Source organism: Squalius cephalus (assembly GCF_949319135.1).
Source record: "Squalius cephalus genome assembly, chromosome: 16".
In the NCBI taxonomy this organism is placed as follows: Eukaryota; Metazoa; Chordata; class Actinopteri; order Cypriniformes; family Leuciscidae; genus Squalius; species Squalius cephalus.
The window spans coordinates 25733318-25755110 of record NC_137137.1 but is presented as its reverse complement, the minus strand read 5'-3'; the positions used below and the strand labels follow the sequence as shown (position 1 = coordinate 25755110).

The window sequence follows — 21793 nt, the reverse complement described above, 5'->3', positions numbered from 1 at the left end:
TCGTTGTAAGAGGCCGATCACATGGATGTGACTATTGTGAGTCAAAGTTATAGCGCCACCAACTGGCAGCAGGAAGTGTGTCACTTTCAAAATGCTTTGAAATCACCCTCTTATTTTAATCTGATTTGCTTCAAACTTTATGTGTATAATGTAGACACATGGCAGATGTAGACCTGTGAAAGGATTATTGATATCTTAGATACTGTTGCCGTGGCAACGCATCAAACTTTAATATTCTTTTCGGATGCTTTTGAGACTCTTCACATGCTTGAAAATGCATGAAACTCGACAGACACATCACATTTATTAGCCAGTAGACATGTGCAAAGTTTCAGAAATAGGCGTGGTGAGGGGCTCAGTAGCGCCACCTTTAGTCAAAAATGGGGGCTTAGTTTTTCCTAGAATCACAAAAATCGGTATGTATATTGTTCTCATCGAGCCGGACAACTTTCTAATTTACACTTATAAGCTCCAACCAACAGGAAGAGAGATATTTTGGTTTGAATGTGGACTTTCTGAAGAATTTTCTCTCTCTCTCTGTGTGTCTGTGTGTGTGTGGGGGGGGGTTTGTCTATTCCATTTAATCTTTGTTTTTCAAGGTTTTAGGGGCTTTTGGCGCACTTAACGTGCTCAAAAACACTTGAAACTTTTCACACAGGTCAGAACCCACGATCATCAGGGCCGGGCTGAAGCTGGTACACGGGCGTGGCAGGGGGGCTCAACAGCGCCCCCTTGAACACAGTCTGAAAACTTGGTCCATATATCAAACACGCTTGCATGAATTAATATGAAACTCGGTACACATATAGATCTCATCGGGCCGAACAACTTACGCACTCTAAGTTATTAGCTCCGCCCAACAGGAAGTCGGCTATTATGGGTTGTTTGAAAAACGCATGCTGTGGAATTTGAAACACTCATCCTAGAGAATTCATCCGATCCCCACCAAACTCGGTCAGCATTAAATCAAGACATTGACAATGCTAAATTGCGGACGGATTTTTGATATCTCGCACGGTTTGGCCGTGGCGAGGACACGAATTTATGGCGAATAATGGAAACAGGAAGTGTGTTATAACTTCTGCATACATTAACTGATCTTGATTAAACTTCAGCAGTGTGTTTGTTGTAAGAGGCCGATCACATGGATGTGACTATTGTGAGTCAAAGTTATAGCGCCACCAACTGGCAGCAGGAAGTGTGTCACTTTCAAAATGCTTTGAAATCACCCTCTGGCTGGATGTTTCCAAGCACATTTTTGTGCGTGTGAAGAGGATGATTTTTTCCATCGATATTGGAACACAAGTGAAGTACAAAGCCTATAATAAAGAATAGTTTAGCATCCAAATACATCGCAAATATTGAAACATTTTGATTCTAATGAGAGGGTTACGTGAGACCAACACTGCTTACTTTCGTTTTTATTTTTACATTAAATTTAAAGGATTTGTTGTGGAATATTTTGAGTGTATCATAAAATCAGAATAAGGTAAGACAAGTAATATTTTCTGTCTTATATATATATATATATATATATATATATATATATATATATATATATATATGTGTGTGTATATGTATATGTATGTGTGTGTGTGTGTGTGTATATATATATATATATATATATATTATATAGATAGATAGATAGATAGATAGATATTTATATACATATATATATATATATAAATATAGCTGCGAGCAGCGATGGAGGGCCAAAGCCGGCGGCACCGCCATCCCCGGTGCCTTTAGGTAACTAAAGGCTCCGGGGTTGCGGTGCCACCGGCTTGGGCCCGTAATCGCTGCTCGCAGCTATATTTATTATTATTATTATTATTTTGTTAACCTTTCGGGCACTTTTGGGGCCCTTAACATGCTCAAAAACTCTTGAAACTTTGCACACATGTCAGAACCCGCGGCCATCAGGGCCGGACCGAAGCTGGTACCCGGGCGTGGCAGGGTGGCTCGACAGCGCCCCCTGGAACGGGATCCGAACACTTGTCCATAACTCAAACACACTTGTATGTAATAATATGAAACTCGGCACACATATAGATCTCATCGGGCCGAACAACTTTCGTGCTCTAAGTTTTACGCCAGCCCAACAGGAAGTCGGCTATTATGGGTTGTTTGGAAACGCATGCTGTGGAATTTAATGTACTCCTCCTAGAGAAATCATCCAATCCCCTCGAAACTCAGTGTGTATGAAGTCAAGACATTGAGGATGCTAAATTGCGGACAGATTTTTGATATCTCGAACGGTTTGGCCGTGGCGAGGAAACGAATTTAGGGCGAATAATGGAAACAGGAAGTGTGTTATAACTTCAGCATACATTAACTGATCTTGATGAAACTTCAGCAGTGTGTTCGTTGTAAGAGGCCGATCACATGGATGTGACTATTGTGAGTCAAAGTTATAGCGCCACCAACTGGCAGCAGGAAGTGTGTCACTTTCAAAATGCTTTGAAATCACCCTCTTATTTTAATCTGATTTGCTTCAAACTTTATGTGTATAATGTAGACACATGGCAGATGTAGACCTGTGAAAGGATTATTGATATCTTAGATACTGTTGCCGTGGCAACGCATCAAACTTTAATATTCTTTTCGGATGCTTTTGAGACTCTTCACATGCTTGAAAATGCATGAAACTCGACAGACACATCACATTAATTAGCCAGTAGACATGTGCAAAGTTTCAGAAATGGGCGTGGTGAGGGGCTCAGTAACGCCACCTTTAGTCAAAAATGGGGTCTTAGTTTTTCCTAGAATCACAAAAATCGGTATGTATATTGGTCTCATCGAGCCGGACAACTTTCTAATTTACACTTATAAGCTCCAACCAACAGGAAGTCAGATATTTTGGTTTGAATGTGGATTTTCTGAAGAATTTTCTCTCTCTCTCTGTGTGTCTGTGTGTGTCTGTGTGTGTGTGTGTGGGGGGGGTTGTCTATTCCATTTTAATCTTTGTTTTTCAAGGTTTTAGGGGCTTTTGGCGCACTTAACGTACTCAAAAACACTTGAAACTTTTCACACAGGTCAGAACCCACGGTCATCAGGGCCGGGCTGAAGCTGGTACACGGGCGTGGCAGGGGGGCTCAACAGCGCCCCCTTGAACACGGTCTGAAAACTTGGTCCATATATCAAACACGCTTGCATGAATTAATATGAAACTCGGTACACATATAGACCTCATCGGGCCGAACAACTTTCGTGCTCTAAGTTTTACGCCAGCCCAACAGGAAGTCGGCTATTTAGGGTTGTTTGGAAACACATGCTGTGGAATTTAATGTACTCCTCCTAGGGAATTCATCGATTCGCCTCCAAACTCGGTGTGCATGAAGTCAAGACATTGAGGATGCTAAATTGCGGACGGATTTTTGATATCTCGAACGGTTTGGCCATGGCGAGGAAACGAATTTATGGCGAAAAAATGAAACAGGAAGTGTGTTATAACTTCTGCATACATTAACTGATCTTGATGAAACTTCAGCAGTGTGTTCGTTGTAAGAGGCCGATCGCACAAATGTGACTATTGTGAGTCAAAGTTATAGCGCCACCAACAGGCAGCAGGAAGTACGTTACTATTAAAATGCTTTGAAATCACTGTCTTATTTTTACCAGATTTGCTTCAAACTTTATGTGTACAATGTAGACACACGGCAGATGTAAACCTGTGAAAGGATTATTGATATCTTAGATACTGTTGCCGTGGCAACGCATCAAACTTTAATATTCTTTTTTTATGCTTTTGAGACTCTTAACATACTTGAAATTGCATGAAACTAGACAGACACATCACATTTATTAGCCCGTAGACATGTGCAAAGTTTCAGAAACGGGCGTGGTGAGGGGCTCAGTAGCACCACCTTTAGTCATAAGTGGGGGGGGTTAGTTTTATCAACAGCAACAAAACTTGGTATGTGTATTGTTCTCATCAAGACGGACAACTTTCTAATTTACATGATCTATCTCCGACCAACAGGAAGAGAGATATTTTGGTTTGAATGTGGATTTTCTGAAGAATTTTCTCTCCCTCTCTCTGTGTCTCTGTGTGTGTGAGGGGAGGGGGGATTTGACTATTGCTTTTATATTGTTAATCAAGGTTTCAGGGGCTTTTGGGGTCCTTAACATGCTCAAAAACTCTTGAAACTTTGCACACAAGTCAGAACCCCCTGCCATCAGGGACGGTCTGAAGCTGGTACCCGGGCGTGGCAGGGGGGCTCAACAGCGCCCCCTTGAAAGGGGTCCCAAAACTTGGTCCATAGATCAAACACGCTTGCATGAATTAATATGAAACTCGGTACACATATAGATCTCATCGGGCCGAACAACTTTCCCCCCGTCAAGTTTTACGCCAGCCCATCAGGAAGTCGGCTATTATGGGTTGTTTGGAAAACGCTTGCTGTGGAATGCGAAGTACTCCTCCTAGAGAATTCATCCAATCCCCACCAAACTCGGTTTGCATGAAGTCAAGACATTGAGGATTCTAAATTGCGGACGGATTTTTGATATCTCGAACGGTTTGGCCGTGGCGAGGAATCGAATTTATGGCGAGAAAAGAGAAACACGAAGTGGAATAACTTCTGCATACATTAACTGATCTTGATGAAACTTCAGCAGTGTGTTCGTGGTAAGAGGCCGATCAGATGGATGTAACTATTGTGAGTCAAAGTTATAGTGCCACCAACTGGCAGCAGGAAGTGTGTCACTTTCAACATGCTTTTGACAAAAGTGGGGGGGGGTTAGTTTTAAATACAGTAAAAAAAAAATAGTTTGTATATTTTTCTCATCAAGCCGGACAACTTTCTAATTTACATTCATTAGCTCCAGCCATCAGGAAGTCAGATATTTTGGTCTGAATGTGGATTTTTTTGCAAAATCAGCCTCTGAATTTTTAGCCACTCCTCTTAAACTATTTATTTTATCCCCACCAAACTTTTTCAACATTATGAAAATACATTAAATATGCTAAATTGTGAACGGATAATAAATATCTCAAACGGTTTTGCTATGGCGAGGGATTAAAGTAATGTCCAAAAAGGAAACACTAAAAGCCTCAAATTTTCTAAAAATGTAATTATATACCATTTATTTCTATATAAAAGTATACAAATATCACAACTAAACCCATTTTATTCTGTTTTTGCAATTCAAGAAGAATGAAAAAGTTAAAAACAGGCTATTTAGTGCTATTTGGTTAAACAAAAAAGCAAACATAGGGCTATACTGCCCTCTTGTGTCCAAAAGGACATCAAAATAGTATATAAAACTTTTTACCAGGTAGGCCAATATTGTATTTAAATATACATTTATTAGGTATGTGTCTGAGGATATTTTCCCACCGGTTAATCGACATGTGACACGAGCGGGTGCTTTTAAAACGCTAATATAAAAGTGAAAGAAAAATACAGACGTCCACACTGACATTGATAATGTTGCACACACACGTTGGAAAGAATGATGCTTTTAAACAACACTAAACCGCCATTAGGTGTCGCCAGGCATCCATCTTAATAAGCGAGTCATTGATTCATCTGTTCAAACGATTCGTTCGAATGAGTCGATCATGATTAAGACAGATGTTTATGGATTGATCATTCAATCTTTGAGTCAACCGATTCGTTAAAAATGCTGAATCGTTCAGTTATGAGAAAACACGTGATGCGTGATGGTTCTGCTGTGATCTTTGTTTAACTATTTTTGCTGCTGAAACAGAACAAAAACAGTCAATATTGCATCTAAAATGTAAGTGACTTAACTGGAACTGTTTATTAACCTGTTGTATGAAATCAATGTCACAGTTTCAACTGTGATTGTATTCAGGAAATGACACTCGTCAAGTGAGGTTGCTTCACTGTATCATATGTTATAAAATATATAAAACCTCCATATTTGTAATTTTTATAGTCAGCAGGCCTATGTTGTTAACTGATTATTTTTAAAAATAAAATCTCAAACGGTTTTGCTATAGTGAGGGATTAAAGTAATGTCAAAAAAGGACACACTAAAAGCCTCATATCTTCTAAAAATGTAATTATACACCATTTATTTCTATATAAAATTATACAAATATCAGAACTATACCCATTTTATTATTTTTGTTGTTTGTTTGTTTGTTTGTTTGTTTGTTTTCAATTTAAGAATTATGTTTGAGTTTAAAAACAACCAGAATGTTTCAGTCCAAAAACTAGATAAATCATGTCATGTCGTGGATTGCTTAAATGTATTTTTATTTTTTTATTTCGTTTTGGCTTGTTTGTAGTTATTTTTTTATTCTTGTTCCGTTCTGAATATCGTTACATTTAAAGGATTTGTTGTGGAATATTTTGAGTGTATCATAAAATCAGAATAATTCTCTCGATTTAGTGATTCCCTAGTTATCTTTTTATTAGATTTTTTTTCGTTGTTCTAATCAGCTCAGGCAAGTAAAATTCTCTGTGTCTTGTCCCTAAAATGTATATATATATACACACACACACACAGTATATAATGTATATATATATATATATATATATATATATATATATATATATATATATATACATAATATACTGTGTGTATATATATAATATATATATATATATATATATATATATATATATATATATGTATATGTATATATATATATATATATGTATATATATATATATATATATATATATATATATATACACACACACACAGTATATAATGTATATATATATATATATATATATATATACATAATATACTGTGTGTGTGTATATATATATATATATATATATATATATACACATCATATACTGTGTGTATATATATATATATATATACAGTGCAATGCATAAGTTAATACACCCATGCTAAAGTTGACTAAAAAGAGGAATAAAAAATCATATTTTGGAAATTGAACTTAATGCCTTAATTTAAAAAATTAGGAAAAATTCAACCTTTTAGGACACCAATTTTCTTTGTGAATGAATAATGTATCGTAAATAAATAAATGTTCTTCCTTAAAATACATGGTGCATAAGTGTGTACACCCCTATGTTAAATTCCCATAGAGGCAGGCAGATTTTTATTTTTAAGTATTTTTTTTTTATTAATTTTTAGGATACTATGCATCCTGATAAAGTTCCCTTGGCCTCTGGAATTAAAATAGCCCCACATCATCACATAGCATTCACTGATAAAGTGAAGTTTATCAGGACATAGCATTCCTGATAAAGTTCCCTTGGCCTTTGGAATTAAAATAGCCCCACATCATCACATAGCATTTACCATACCTAGAGATTGGCATGGTTTTATTTCAGTTAGCCTAATAGCTAGTTTGATTTGCATTGAGAGATGATCTTATGGAAAGTACTCCATGCCAATCTCTAGGTATGGTGAAGGCTATGTGATGATGTGGGGCTATTTTAATTCCAAAGGCCAAGGGAACTTTATCAGGATGCATAGTATCCTAAAAATTAATAAAAAAAAAAACTTAAGAATAAAAATCTGCCTGCCTCTATGGGAATTTAACATAGGGGTGTACACACTTATGCACCATGTATTTTAAGGAAGAACATTTATTTATTTACGATACATTATTCATTCACAAAGAAAATTGGTGTCCTAAAGGGTTGGATTTTTCCTAATTTTTTAAATTAAGGCATTAAGTTCAATTTCCAAAATATGATTTTTTATTCCTCTTTTTAGTCAACTTTAGCATGGGTGTATTAACTTATACATATACATACAGTGCAATGCATATGTATATATATATATGGCGGTGCCACCGGCTTGGGCCCGTAATCGCTGCTCGCAGCTATATTTTGTTATTGTTTTAACAGTAATCCATTAATGATTTTCTTATATTCAGATTCTGGTGTGATCAGTGTACAATCAGCAACATATGGCCACACAAGCAGCATCATTTGCAGTGTTGGACGACCACAAGGCGAAACATCTAATACTCAGTGTTCGATAGATGTTCCTGCGGTCTCTAAACAGTAAAGATCTTTTTCATTGTCTTTTTGCTTGTGACAGAAGAATAGAATTAGTCTCTTGATTACTCTGTGGTTAGTTAGTTGATTTGTTAGTGATATTGACTTTGAAATTTTGTTAGTGATATTGACTTATTATCCTTCCAAAGATGTGATGGGCTGAGAGAGTGTGAGTTAAACACTCAAGGACTTGCACCAAATGATCCATGCTATGGAACCTACAAGTACTACACTACCAATTACATTTGCATCCAAGCAGGTCTGATTTTTTTTCTCTCTCTCCTCCATTTACATCTCTTTTATTACATCTTCTGTACTCTAACTTCTTCCAGAAATAAGTGTGACTTGTCATGGTGGATACAGTTACTTGAAATGTGGTGAGCTATATTTCCACAACTCTTATTTTGTTTCAAGAAATCAGATCACATTGATTAAATTAAGAAATGTTATTATTTTTTATCTCCATGAAGATAATGGGAAGATTCAGATAAATACTGCAAACTATGGACGTACAGATAAAATCACCTGCTCGGAAGGACGTCCATCCATTCAGCTCCAAAACAACAAGTGCTATTCACCCAAAGCACTGGCTCCTGTGTCGAAAAGGTAGATGGATCAACTTGCTTAAAAATTTAATTTGGTAATTTCTAGGTACATTTATATTCTTGTTCTTCTTCAAATACCATCCCAGCTAAGGGACATTCTCCAAACATTCTGGCATGGTTCTCTCAAAGTTATGAACAAACGTTCTTCAAGTAACATTAATAGAACGTTCATTGTTTCATTGTTTTATGAAGTATTAAAAAAAAAAAAATAAATCAAACCAAGTCCACTCTCAGCTATTCTTGGGATATCTGGTAATTTTGAGAAGGTTGATATACATGAAAGACAAGCTATATTATTTGGTATAATAATTGCCAAGAGGCTGATTTCACAAATGTGGAATACTGATTTGAAACATTTAAAAGTAATATTCCCATATTGTTTTCTCTAACGTTTGAATGACATGTTTAAAAACATTCAGAAATAATGTTTTTAAATGTTCTTCAAACATATTTTGTTAGTTGGTATAAATATGCAATGACTAATGTAAGCCTCTTTCTTTGACATGTAAAGCTGCAATGGCCTGAAAAGTTGTGAGGTTTTTGCGACACATACGGTCTTTACTGATCCCTGCCCTGGCATATACAAGTACCTTACAATCTCCTATTTTTGCCTCCCACCTGAAATTCGTGAGTATTTCTAAACCCGTTAGCTCCTGTTTTATCCTGTTTGCACAGAATGTAATGTTTTTAGATACTTAATTGCATTTTAAAAGCTTAAATTTATATTAAATTCAGTTAACTGATCTTTATGATGCTTTTTGGTGAACTTAAGTACACTCTCAGAAAAAAAGGTACAAAAGCGGTCACTGTGGCGGTACCTTTTCAAAAGGTACACTTTTGTACCTAAAGAGTGCATATTAGTCCCTCAAAGGTACATATTGGTACCAAAAGTGTACATATTAGTTCCAAAAGTGTACATATTAGTACCTAAATGGTACATTTTAGAAACTTTTTGAAGGGTACTGTCCCCGTGACAGCTTTTGTACCTTTTTTTCTGAGAGTGTAGGATTTAAGTACAGCTTTATATGTAATTTAATAATTTATTCTGTTGTCTTTGTAATAATCTAAAGTTAACAGTCTTACTTTACACATTAACCATATTTCAAAGTGCATTTTCTTCATTTTGATTGTGTGCTATAAAAAAACTGTCATGAAAGTGTTCTCTCTTGTACTTAACTGGCCTTTAGTTTAATTAATATTACATTATCTGCAAGTACAGTTAAAAAAAGTAAGATTTGAAGTACACTACAAGTGCACAATCAGTACAGCTAAGCACACTTATTTTTCACTAGATAAAGCGCATAAACCACAGTCTCCATTTGAAATGCTTTTAAAAGGCATGATCACAGTATACACAATAACTCACATAGACTGTTTTACTTCTATTTGAAATTTACTTTATTTATTTTTTATTGCTTTACAACATCTCTCCTTTTTCTGTAGGTTCAAGTATGGTCTGTGAACAAGAGACTAATGACCTGAAGTGTGGTGTGTGTTCTGTTGTTACTTGACTTGCTTATTTTTAATAAGCTTCATCTTTCATCTGTTAATCCAGAGTTTATTACTAAATGGTAAAACGTATAGTATATAATTACTTTTTTTCATCCAAGAGATTGTAAAAGGTGCAACTGTTGTTTTCAGAGGATGGAACTGCCATACACATTCACAGCGCTAGCTACGGGCGAACTGATACTGTAGCAGCACGTGTTCGACTGGACGACCTGTTTCTCAGCTTGCCAAAACTGACTGCTACGCCTTAAATTCACAGACAATAGTCACTAATGGGTCAGTTTACATGCACAATGTACACATTTCCACAGGTAATTCAGTCTTTGCTCTGATAAAAACAAACAAACAAACAATCCAAACTATGCTGATCAGGCTGGGAGACCACCTAAGACCAGCCTATAGGCTAGTTTAAGCGTTTCTTCCCAGCAGGGTAATACAATTATTTTAACAATAATAGAATCAAGCTAAGTTTTTTAATCAAGTTTTTGTTTATCAATTGGTATTTTTATGGTGTAGATGTGAAGGGAAAAACAGATGCTCCATTTCTGCCTCCAACAGTGTCTTCTCGGATCCATGTGGCGGCACATTCAAATACCTGTACATCTCATACTCCTGCGTATCCAAGTGTAAGTGTTACTGTACAGAGCAATGAATTTGCATACTTGAGCTAGTTTTCTAATCTGTTGATTAGTTTTGATTTGGTTTTAGGCCTCCTCCTGAACTCACTCATCAGGCTAGATTGATTATTACTGTTGATGTTTTTTTCTTGTCTTGCCGAATACGTTAGCTGTTTTTAAGGATTTGGGCTCTTCAGTTCTCTATCAATATCTTTTCCACTTTTAATGTGCAGAAACTATACCAATTTCTTGTTAACACCTCTGTAATATTATGCCATCTTGGGAAATAAAATATGACATCTTTCCTAATGTAAAGATAAAGCAGAAATAGTAATAGACTAATAGTATGCTATTCTGATTCTTTGCTTACACTAATTTCCTCACAATAAATGCTTTGAAAATGAGAATCTGTGTGAATCCCTGTTCTGAAAGTTTGCATGAAACGTCTCGGTTACGGTTACGTATTGTTCCCTGAGTCGGATGACGACGAATGGGGTTTCGCTTAGAAAGCCTATCATCTTTGAGTATATAATGAGATGCCATGGGTCTGCGGAATTTGCATAGCGTAACTCCGCCCCACCCTGGGGGTATATAAGGAAGTGCGCTGGCAACATGCAGATATGTCTTCGCTGAGGAGCCGAGACTGAACTCAGGCGTTCCAGCGGTACAGCGGAAGTGGCAGGGAGACTTAACGTCTCCGTTCCCTACTCAGGGAACGAGGGTTACATACGTAACCGAGACGTTCCCTTTCGTAGTCACTCCGAGTTACGTCGGATGACGACAAATGGGGTTCCCAGTGTAATCACGCCACCTCTCGACTGTCTTCCAGTGCCCTGCTTAAGTCTGAGCTCCCTGTCGTGAGACTAGCACGGACGAAGGAGTCCTACTTAACACAGGAATACCAAGGTACACTGGGAAGCATATCTCAGTGGAAATATGCAATTATGGCCAGCCCGAAGGGGGGGACTTGGAATACACATATGACTCCGGGGGGCTGCATATGGAGTATCACTGGGGTGTCCAGCCGCAGGTGGAATCTTTCAACCCCAGGGGTGGCAAGGTGGCTTGCCAAGGGAAAGACACATGCTCAGACAGGCTTACAGTGGAAATACACATGTGGGGGTCACCCAGAGGGGGAACCATGCACATAGAGGCACCTAGCCAAGCGCGAAAGCTGCCGGTGGCATAACTCTGGCGTTGACGTCGTCAGTGCTGGAGGAGACTCAGGGCTTATTAGGCTCACCTTAGGAGAATATCGCACGTATCCCGTCCGTGGAGAGGAATGGCGAGCAAGCGAAGACACCTGAGCAGAATCTAGTACCGGCTAGTTGAAGCGAGTACATGAGAAGAAATTGGCTCCACTTTGATTGTAGAATTGATTGTAGAATCTCGTGAATGAGTTAGGTGTCGCCCAGCCTGCAGCTCTGCAGATGTCTGTTAGCGAGGCGCCATGCGCTAGAGCCCAAGAGGATGCCACACTCCGGGTGGAGTGGGCCGTCACACCAAGGGGGCATGGTCGACCTTGCTGCTGGTAAGCCAGAGCAATGGCGTCCACTATCCAGTGAGACAACCTTTGCTTGGAGAGAGCCTTTCCCTTCAGCTTCCCACCATGACAGACAAAGAGCTGGTCTGAGGTCCTGAAACACTGCGTTCTGTCTACGTAAGCACGGAGAGCGCGAACTGGACAGAGCAGTGCCGGGAGCGTGCGTGCGGTCACCTTCGTCGCTCGGAGAGCAAGGTCGGTGGTGGCACGCAGCTCATCAAAGAGCCCTGGGTCAGTCCTCCCCTCGTGCATGTCACGCAACAACTGGGCCTGGTAGACCTGCAGCGTTGCCATGGCATGCAGTGAGGAGGCTGCCAGCCCCGCAGCTCTATAGGTCTTGGGGTGCGGATGAGGGGACTCTACCATGAAGGTCACTGAGTCTCGACCGCAACCGTGCGATGGGCATGTTCCCGCAATGGGAACATGACTCATCGACAAACGCTGCCTTAGCATGATCAATGCCCAGACACACAAGACAGCGATTGTGCCCATCAGAGTCAGAAATGTATAGACCACAACCAGAAGTGCACGGGCGAGGCATCTTTAAAAAGACGTGCCACGTGCAAGCTCTTTTAGAAAGGAGATTTTCTCTGCAAGTGTTGAAGCGACCAGGGAGATAAACACAAACTCTGGCAAATCACTGCACAGATAAGCAGGGAATGTGCTCTCGCTGGAACTCGCTGTCACACCAACACCCGGAGAGAGGCTCGTCTCAAAGAGAAGTAGAGATAACTCAGAGTTGGCTTGTGGAGTGAAGTGATGAACTTGGCTCCGAAGCGAAAACATATATGCATGTTGCCAGCACACTTCCTTATATACCCCCAGGGTGGGGCGGAGTTACGCTATGCAAATTCCGCAGACCCATGGCATTTCATTGCCATTGGCTCGTTTTATATACTCGAAGATGATACGCTTTCTAAGCGAAACCCCATTCGTCGTCATCCGACGTAACTCGGAGTGACTACGAAAGGGAACGGAAGTTGTGATAGTCATTTCTTCCCTATTGTGACACATCCGATTGAAAAGGTTTCTCAAACAAGGAAAATGTAGGGCAGAACTTTATTTTGATAACCCTGCAAGGCACATGAATTAAAAAAAATAATAATAATGTGCATGCATAAATAATTTATAATATATTCTGCAACAATCCATAACAATATAAGAATTGCCAATTTTGATTTAATGGTTACTTGTTACGATTTCCTGATTGTTCTAGGGGAGGAATGAAACAGTAAAAATGGATGGTGGTGAAATGAATGTGCAACAGCATGAAGCCACCCCGTCTCCAGACCCAGAGTTGTTTCACAATAACCACAGTGATCTCATTCAAGAAAGTAGTTTTATTTACAAATTAGGCAAAAGAAAAAGAGAGGTATCAAGTTCAGAAGGGGGTATAGCCAAAATACCAAACATAATCAATCTTACTACTCATTAATCAAACTACCTAAACTAAAAAGGAAAGAAAACAAAAGTACAACAAAATAAGCTAACTCCCTTGCTAGCATAAACAGGAGAAAAAAGTATGATTCAAAATAAATGGCACCTACCTCCCTACTAACCTCACAAAAATAAAGAAATAAATAATTAAGTAACAAACTTCAAATAAACCAAGAGAAAATGATCCATTAAGTCAAACAATGATTAACCATTAAAGGTAACACTCACTTCTGCCTTTAAAGTCTCAATCAGAGAGTGAAACAGAAAGAGACTAAAAAGAGAAAACTACTTCACTAAGTAGTACACACAATATGAGGTAGAGATTCACTGTTCACTACTGGCTTCAACAAAGTCTCAGGTCTGGGGTTGAAGATGGGACCTCATTGCTGCTGCTGCACACAGTCATTGATTATCTGTACCAGGTGGAACCATTTCTCCTATGAAGAGAGACAGGGATAGAGAAAGAGAAAACAGCACAGCTGAACACACACAAACAGAACCTTACGGCTCTGGACGTAACACCCCCGCCACCAAAGACTATAACCACCCACTGGTTATAAGTCAACATACTAATTCACTAATCAAAACATTAACTGTCTAAAGAATGAGTTCTGGACAGGGCATCGGCAATGATGTTGTCACTTCCTTTCTTGTGCCGGATGTCAAGATGGTATTCCTGCACAATTAAAGACCACCGCATTAAACGTTGATTAGTGTTAGACATGCGAGTTAAGAACACCAATGGATTATGGTCAGTGTAAACCAAAATGGGGCTATCACTTCCACCCAGATAAACTTCAAAATTTTGAAGGGCTAGTAACAGAGCTAAAGCTTCCTTCTCAATTACACTGTAATTTCGCTGACACTTAGTGAATTTCTTTGAGAAAAAAGATACAGGATGGTCAATTCCTGCGCCATCCTCCTGAATCAAGACTGCTCCGGCTCCTGCAGCGCTGGCATCCACCTGTAGTTTGAAAGGCCGTGAGAAATTAGGAGCAGAGAGAACAGGTGCAGTACAGAGGAGATCTTTGGCAGCATTGAATGCATCCATGCACTCTGAAGTCCACACAAACTTCCTGGATGCACTCAAAAGATCAGTGAGAGAAGAAACAATAGCAGCAAAATTCTTGCAAAAGCTGCGGTAGTAGCCACTCATTCCTAAAAAAACGGCGCAACTCACGTTTATTAGTGGGCTTGGGAAACTCAACAATGGCAGCTATCTTGGCTTCGATAGGTCTTACTTGTCCTTGGCCAACACATTTACCAAGATAAGTAACTGTTGCTTTGGCAAATTCGCATTTAGCCAGATTCAGAGTCAGAGATGCTCTCCTCAACCGTTCAAAAACAACATTTAACTTCTCAAGGTGTTCCTCCCAGGTGTTAGAATATATCACAACATCATCCAAATATACCTCAACATCGGTCACTTCTGACAAAACTCTGTTCATTAGCCGCTGGAACGTAGCTGGTGCATTTCGCATGCCGAAAGCCATGACCGAGTATTGTAGAAATGAATCAGGTGTGACAAATGCAGATATTTCAGAGGCACGAGAAGTCAGCGGGACCTGCCAGTACACTTTTAGTAGATCTAATTTAGTAACATAATGAGCAGCACCAACTTTGTCAACACAATCTTCCATTCTTGGAAGAGGAAAAGAGTCTGGTCTGCATTAACTTTACGATAGTCAGTGCAGAATCTGAATGTAGAGTCAGGCTTCGGCACTAGAATGCATGGTGAACTCCATGGACTTTGACTGCGAGTTGCAAATCCATGCTCTAACAAATATGTTACCTCAGATTTCATGACGACTCGTTTCTTTGGATTTATTCTATATGGATGTTGTTTAATGGGCTGGCTATCTCCTACATCAATGTCGTGACACAGCAAGGTAGTCTGGGGAGGAACATCAGAGAAAAGATCAGAATAGTTAACAATTAAGTTACTAACTGCTTTACTCTGTTCTTCTGTTAAGTGGAAGAGATAGGATTGCAGATCACCCAGAATAACTGAATTCTGCAAGCGGGCACACAAAGTTTGAGCATCTTTTGCTATAAGTCCATCCTCCTCCATACATTCAGTAGATAGACAAACTGCTGCAGACACAGGTTTAACAAGAACATCTGAGTTTGCATTTCTTGTGATATATGCTTTCAACATGTTTACATGACACACTCTGCTCTTACGTCGCCGTTCAGGAGTGCCAACAACATAATTAGTATCGCTAAGTTTTTTCTCAATGATGTACGGGCCAGAGAACTTAGCTTGCAAGGCTGTTCCAGGCACAGGAAGTAGGGCCAGAACAGATTCACCTGGCTGAAACTCACGCCTCACACTTTTGTGGTCAAAACGAGTTTTCATCTTTGCTTGAGACTCTGCCAGATGAGTCCGAGCTAACTGACAAGCTTGGTGAAGACGTTCCCTGAAAGAAGTCACATACTCCAGTACAGATACAGGTGCAGAAGTCTGTGCAAGCAACTGTTCACTCAGTAACCTTAATGGGCCTCTCACGGTATGGCCAAACACCAACTCTGCAGGACTGAATCCGAGTGATTCCTGAACACTTTCTCTTATTGCAAACATCATTAAAGGTAGACCTTCCACCCAATCTCTACCAGTCTCTGTACAAAATCTCCGGAGCATAGCTTTAAGAGTCTGGTGAAATCTCTCCAATGCACCCTGAGACTCTGGATGATATGCACTCGCCAACTGATGTTTAACTCCCAATTCACTCAACATCTGTGAAAACACTTTTGATGTGAAATTAGAACCCTGGTCAGATTGAATAACCTTAGGCAAACCAAAAAGAGAACAGAACCGAATTCTCTTTAACCACAGATTTAGCTTTTATCGTGCGAAGAGGAATTGCTTCTGGATAGCGAGTCGCGGTGCACATGATGGTTAAAATATACTGATGCCCAGATTTAGACTTAGGTAAGGGACCTACACAATCTACAAGCAGCCTTTCAAACGGTTCATGAAGGACAGGAATCGGTTTTAGAGGAGCTACTGGAATGGTCTGATTTGGTTTCCCCACTAACTGGCATGTATGACATGAGCGAACAAATGTAGAAACTGCAGACTTCAAACCAGGCCAAAAAAAGTATCTGCTGATTCGATGGAATGTTTTTGTTACTCCCAAGTGTCCTGCTAGAACATTCTCATGAGCTAACTCTAGTACATGATGTTGATAATCAGTGGGTAAGACAATCTGGCGAACCTCTTGCCACTTTGCATCACAATGCAGAGGTTTCCACTTACGCATCAGAATTCCATCTTCCCAAAAATATGCTATTCTAGCTTTAGGTACTTGAGTGAAGTCTACTACAGCATCTCTACAAGTAGCCAGGGAAGGATCAGTAATCTGTGCAGCAGCTAACTCCACCTTACCTATTTTCAATGTGATTTTCGGTAACACAGGGGATTTAATGTTTTCTAATTCAACCTTAGATGTAACTTTTGTCACCCTCTCTATGTCCTCAGGTTGAGAAAACACAGTATCTGAAAGATCTGAAACATCACCAAATTTCAGTGACTGAGCTCGTGTTACAGCACAGGCAGGGAATACAGATCGATACTGAGTCGCAAGTTCAGATACTTCAGTAGCAACAGGTTCATGAGTAACAATAGGACGAGGAAAAACTCTGCCACCGGCAAGATCATTTCCTAGAATGAAATCAACTCCATCTACAGGTAACTGTGAACATACCCCCAGCGTCACTAAACCAGTAACAAGTTCCGACTTCAAATACACTTGATGAAGAGGAACATTGACAAACCATTCCAAAACCACGAACTAGCACATCAGTACCCGTATACGACACAGCAGAAAAAGGAAGCCTGTCTTCTAAAATAAAAGACTATGCAGCCCCAGTATGCCTTAGAATCCTTAACTGTCGTTCCTCTGACTTAGATGAAAGAGAGACAGAACCAGTACAAATAAATGGCTGATAAGTGGTAGCATTCACATCATATGCTTTTGGAGCCGATTGCACAAGCGCCACACTTTTGGACTTGGAAGCAGAATTTTTTTGCTTCCACACCTTACATTCCGAAATTAAGTGATTAGGGTCAAGGCAAAAAAAACATGCTTGTCCATCACCTGCACGTTTAGGACTCAATTTACGTCGTGAACTATAGTCTTGACCGGTGTTAGTATTACGACTAGGTGATCGTAAAACTTCAGAGCTTCCCCCCATGGAAGACTGGCTTTTGTACGATCGGGTTCCTGAAAACACATTTCGATGGGTTAACACAAATTCATCGGCTGCAATAGCAGCGTCAGCTAGAACCTGCACTTTTTGTTCGTTAAGATATATAACAACGTTTTCTGGTGCACACGTTTTAAAGTCTTCCAGCAGGATCAACTCCTGACGCTGCTCAAAAGTTGTGATCCCACTGGAAAGACACCACTGATCAAATAGTGTTTTCTTCTCTCTGGCAAATTCAACATATGTCTGTCTGGCTGATTTCACATGCGATCGAAATTTCTGACGATACGCCTCAGGCACTAGTTCGTATGCTCTCAAAACCGCCGTCTTAACTACATCGTAATCGAGAGCTTGCTCAATTGGCAATGCAGCTGAGACCTCTTGCGCCTTCCCTACAAAATTACTTTGCAAAAGTAGAACCCACATGTCTTTAGGCCATCGCAGCTTAGCAGCTATCCGCTCGAATGCTGTAAAATATGAGTCTACCTCAGTTTCTCTGAATGATGGCACCAAACGAATGAATTTACCTACATCAAAATCAGGAGGGGAGTCAAACGGGGAATCAGAGGAGTTACACCTTGAGTTTTGAGCAGAATCCACTTCTGGCATTTTCACTGACACAGAAGGTAATCTGGATTGAGGCAATGGAATGGGCCTACGCAGCTTTAAAGCTTCTACCTCTAATCTACGCAGTTCGATATCACGATCTCCTTTCACTTCTACCATACGCAACTTAATACGCTCTGCCTCACATTCTTCCTGTTTTAGCTTCAATTCAATCTCCTTTAACTTAATGGCTAGTAATGGCTCAGAACGAGTATCTTTGGGCTCCATATTAGGATTAGAATCAGAAACTGCAGACTCCACCACAGCATCGGACTCTACCCCAACAATACCCTCCTCACCTGGTGGTACTAGAACGCCAACTTTAACTAGCTCTCCAAATAATTCCTCATTGATTATCTGTTTACTCGTTTCTTTTGGAATATTAATATGAAAGAAATCTGCTATTTCAATTAAATCTTTTTTTCGGCAACGATTATATACTTCCCAAGAAGGATATAATGTGAACGAAACTAGATCAAATTCCATATTCTACAGACTACTCCTCCCTCATCAAAAGTGAATCAGCCAGGCAAACAAATGTGAACAATGCAAAAAGAATGAACACACTTACCTCAAAGAGTTGTCACACACGAAGCAGACAAGTTTGCGATACTACAAATCAACAAAGGGACGAGCCCCCATTTTACTGTTACGATTTCCTGATTGTTCTAGGGGAGGAATAAAACAGTAAAAATGGATGGTGGTGAAATGAATGTGCAACAGCATGAAGCCACCCCGTCTCCAGACCCAGAGTTGTTTCACAATAACCACAGTGATCTCATTCAAGAAAGTAGTTTTATTTACAAATTAGGCAAAAGAAAAAGAGAGGTATCAAGTTCAGAAGGGGGTATAGCCAAAATAACAAACATAATCAATCTTACTCCTCATTAATCAAACTACCTAAACTAAAAGGAAAGAAAACAAAAGTACAACAAAATAAGCTAACTCCCTTGCTAGCATAAACAGGAGAAAAAAGTATGATTCAAAATAAGTGGCACCCACCTCCCTACTAACCTCACAAAAATAAAGAAATAAATAATTAAGTAACAAACTTCAAATAAACCAAGAGAAAATGATCCATTAAGTCAAACAATGATTAACCATTAAAGGTAACACTCACTTCTGCCTTTAAAGTCTCAATCAGAGAGTGAAACAGAAAGAGACTAAAAAGAGAAAACTACTTCACTAAGTAGTACACACAATATGAGGTAGAGATTCACTGTTCACTACTGGCTTCAACAAAGTCTCAGGTCTGGGGTTGAAGATGGGACCTCATTGCTGCTGCTGCACACAATCAAGCCACCACCAACACAGCTCTGATGGTGTTTGCAGTTTAAATACTCCCAGCATCCAATCACAGCAGGCCATTGATTATCTGTACCAGGTGGAACCATTTCTCCTATGAAGAGAGACAGGGATAGAGAAAGAGAAAACAGCACAGCTGAACACACACAAACAGAACCTTACGGCTCGGGGGGGTATTCCAGAAAGCTTGGTTAACTTACCATTTGGTAAATCATAACCTCTGGGTTGATTTACCCCAAACCCGCATACCATGAGTATGTCGGTTCCAAAACACCTGAGAAGAGTTAGTTTAATCAACCTCCTACTGGTTACCCAGAGTTAATGCGCGCGCACGGTGAGTACATAAAGACATTTTCAATGGATCGCCGATTTCAGGAGTCACCATGGAAACCCAGGGAGAAAAAAAGCGAGCTACATACTTGGGTGAAACTGAGTTGGAGGTTTTAATGCTTGCTTATGAAGACTTTAAGCCCATTATAACAAAAAACAAAACAAAAAAACAATACTGCTGCATCAGCAAAAGAAAGAGAGTTGGCTTGGCAAAAAATAACGGACAGAGTTAATGCGTGAGTTTATAAAATTATAAATGGGCTATTTTCCCCTTTCATTGTGACGCAAAAATTATTTGGGGCATGTAGTAAAAATAGACAAGTATTACTTGTTGGCCTCCATACATTTCTTAATATTACAGTAGTAATGCACATAATTGCCTAGTAATATGTTGGCTTCTTGTTTTATCAGGTGTAATCCTTCTGGAGCCAGAAGGAGTGTGAGCCAAGTCAAAATGAAACACAAAAACATTCTCCAGCAAGGTAATATTTTCTAAACTTGACGCCATGTAATTTAGTTTTCTATGTAGCCAATAGAAAGAAGGCTGAGGCCCGTAAAACAGGTGGGGGTCCACCTCCACCTTCCCTCACCCCAGCTGAGGAGCTGGCACTGTCCCTTAATAAAGGGCGACCTGTGGTCGATGGGATTCCAAGGGCAGTTCATCGGACTCAGCTACCAAGACAAGTGGCTTAGTAAAATGTAGGTGTACCATATTAATACTTATGATTTATTGATGTTTTCACTGTTTTTGTCAGTGTTTTAATAAAGAAAATCATCAACATTGTCACCATTTTAAATAGGCATTTTGAATGCATTTTACAGTCATTGATTCACTTGTGCAGTATGCATGCTGCTTTGACTGCATATGCTGTGTATTGTAATCTTATTACTAGTACTCTTAGATGTTCCTAATGTCCTTCTTTATTAGTTGTATTTGTTTAAGAATATACATTGAGTATTGAATATGCATGATTATCTTATTGGTTTAATTATCTTGCAGTTGCTGATGGCCACATTGTATTATTGGATCCTCCTGCAACACCACACTCTGTCACAGTTGTAAGTGATTATTGTCTTTAGGTTTCTGTTTGCTAGACCAAGCATCCTTCCTTATTTTCACTGTAGGCTGAAGATGAAGAGACCACTTCTGCTGTGACAGAAACAGAAAATGTGGGGAGGCCCATAGAGGTATGATGCATAGAATGAATTCCCCCTTTTTTGCATAAGAGAATAAATAAATTGTCATTGTCATTTTACAGAATATGGCAGGAGATTTTATTACAGATGAGGGTCCATCTACCTCCATACAGAATCTTAGCAGTGTAAGAAATGTTCTGCAGTTCTCCTTCCTCATTTAAATATTTGGTCTGTGTTTGTATTACAGACTTTATCAGTCATGTTTAATTATTCTGTCTTTCTAGTTGCCTGCCAAAGAGCTGTATAAGGTCCACCTTCAAAAGCAAATCAGAAAAAGTGACATGGAGATGGACCCTATACAGCTTCAAATGGAGGAGAAAAGGCTTAACCTAAAAAAAGGCCAGACTTGAATTGCTGGAGCACCAGCTTAAGGTGGGAAAAAGTATGTGAACAGTAATCTGTCATTGGTTGATGAATGAAATCTAAAGCAATAAATACAAATGTCTTTTGTTATGGGAAATAAAGAAACAA

At 39.4% G+C, this 21793-nt stretch overlaps 1 protein-coding gene across 1 annotated transcript; it reads left to right on the top strand.

Moving 5' to 3' along the window:
• Positions 1-7821: 7821 nt before the first annotated feature.
• Positions 7822-10812, top strand: LOC307173957 (rhamnose-binding lectin-like; the record flags this gene model as incomplete). Its single annotated transcript, XM_079897562.1, is given in 9 exon segments — positions 7822-7970; positions 8114-8223; positions 8297-8341; positions 8435-8570; positions 9081-9196; positions 10013-10057; positions 10211-10263; positions 10266-10354; positions 10595-10812. Coding segments are annotated over 9 exon segments (879 nt in total). The 3' UTR covers positions 10731-10812.
• Positions 10813-21793: the final 10981 nt, after the last annotated feature.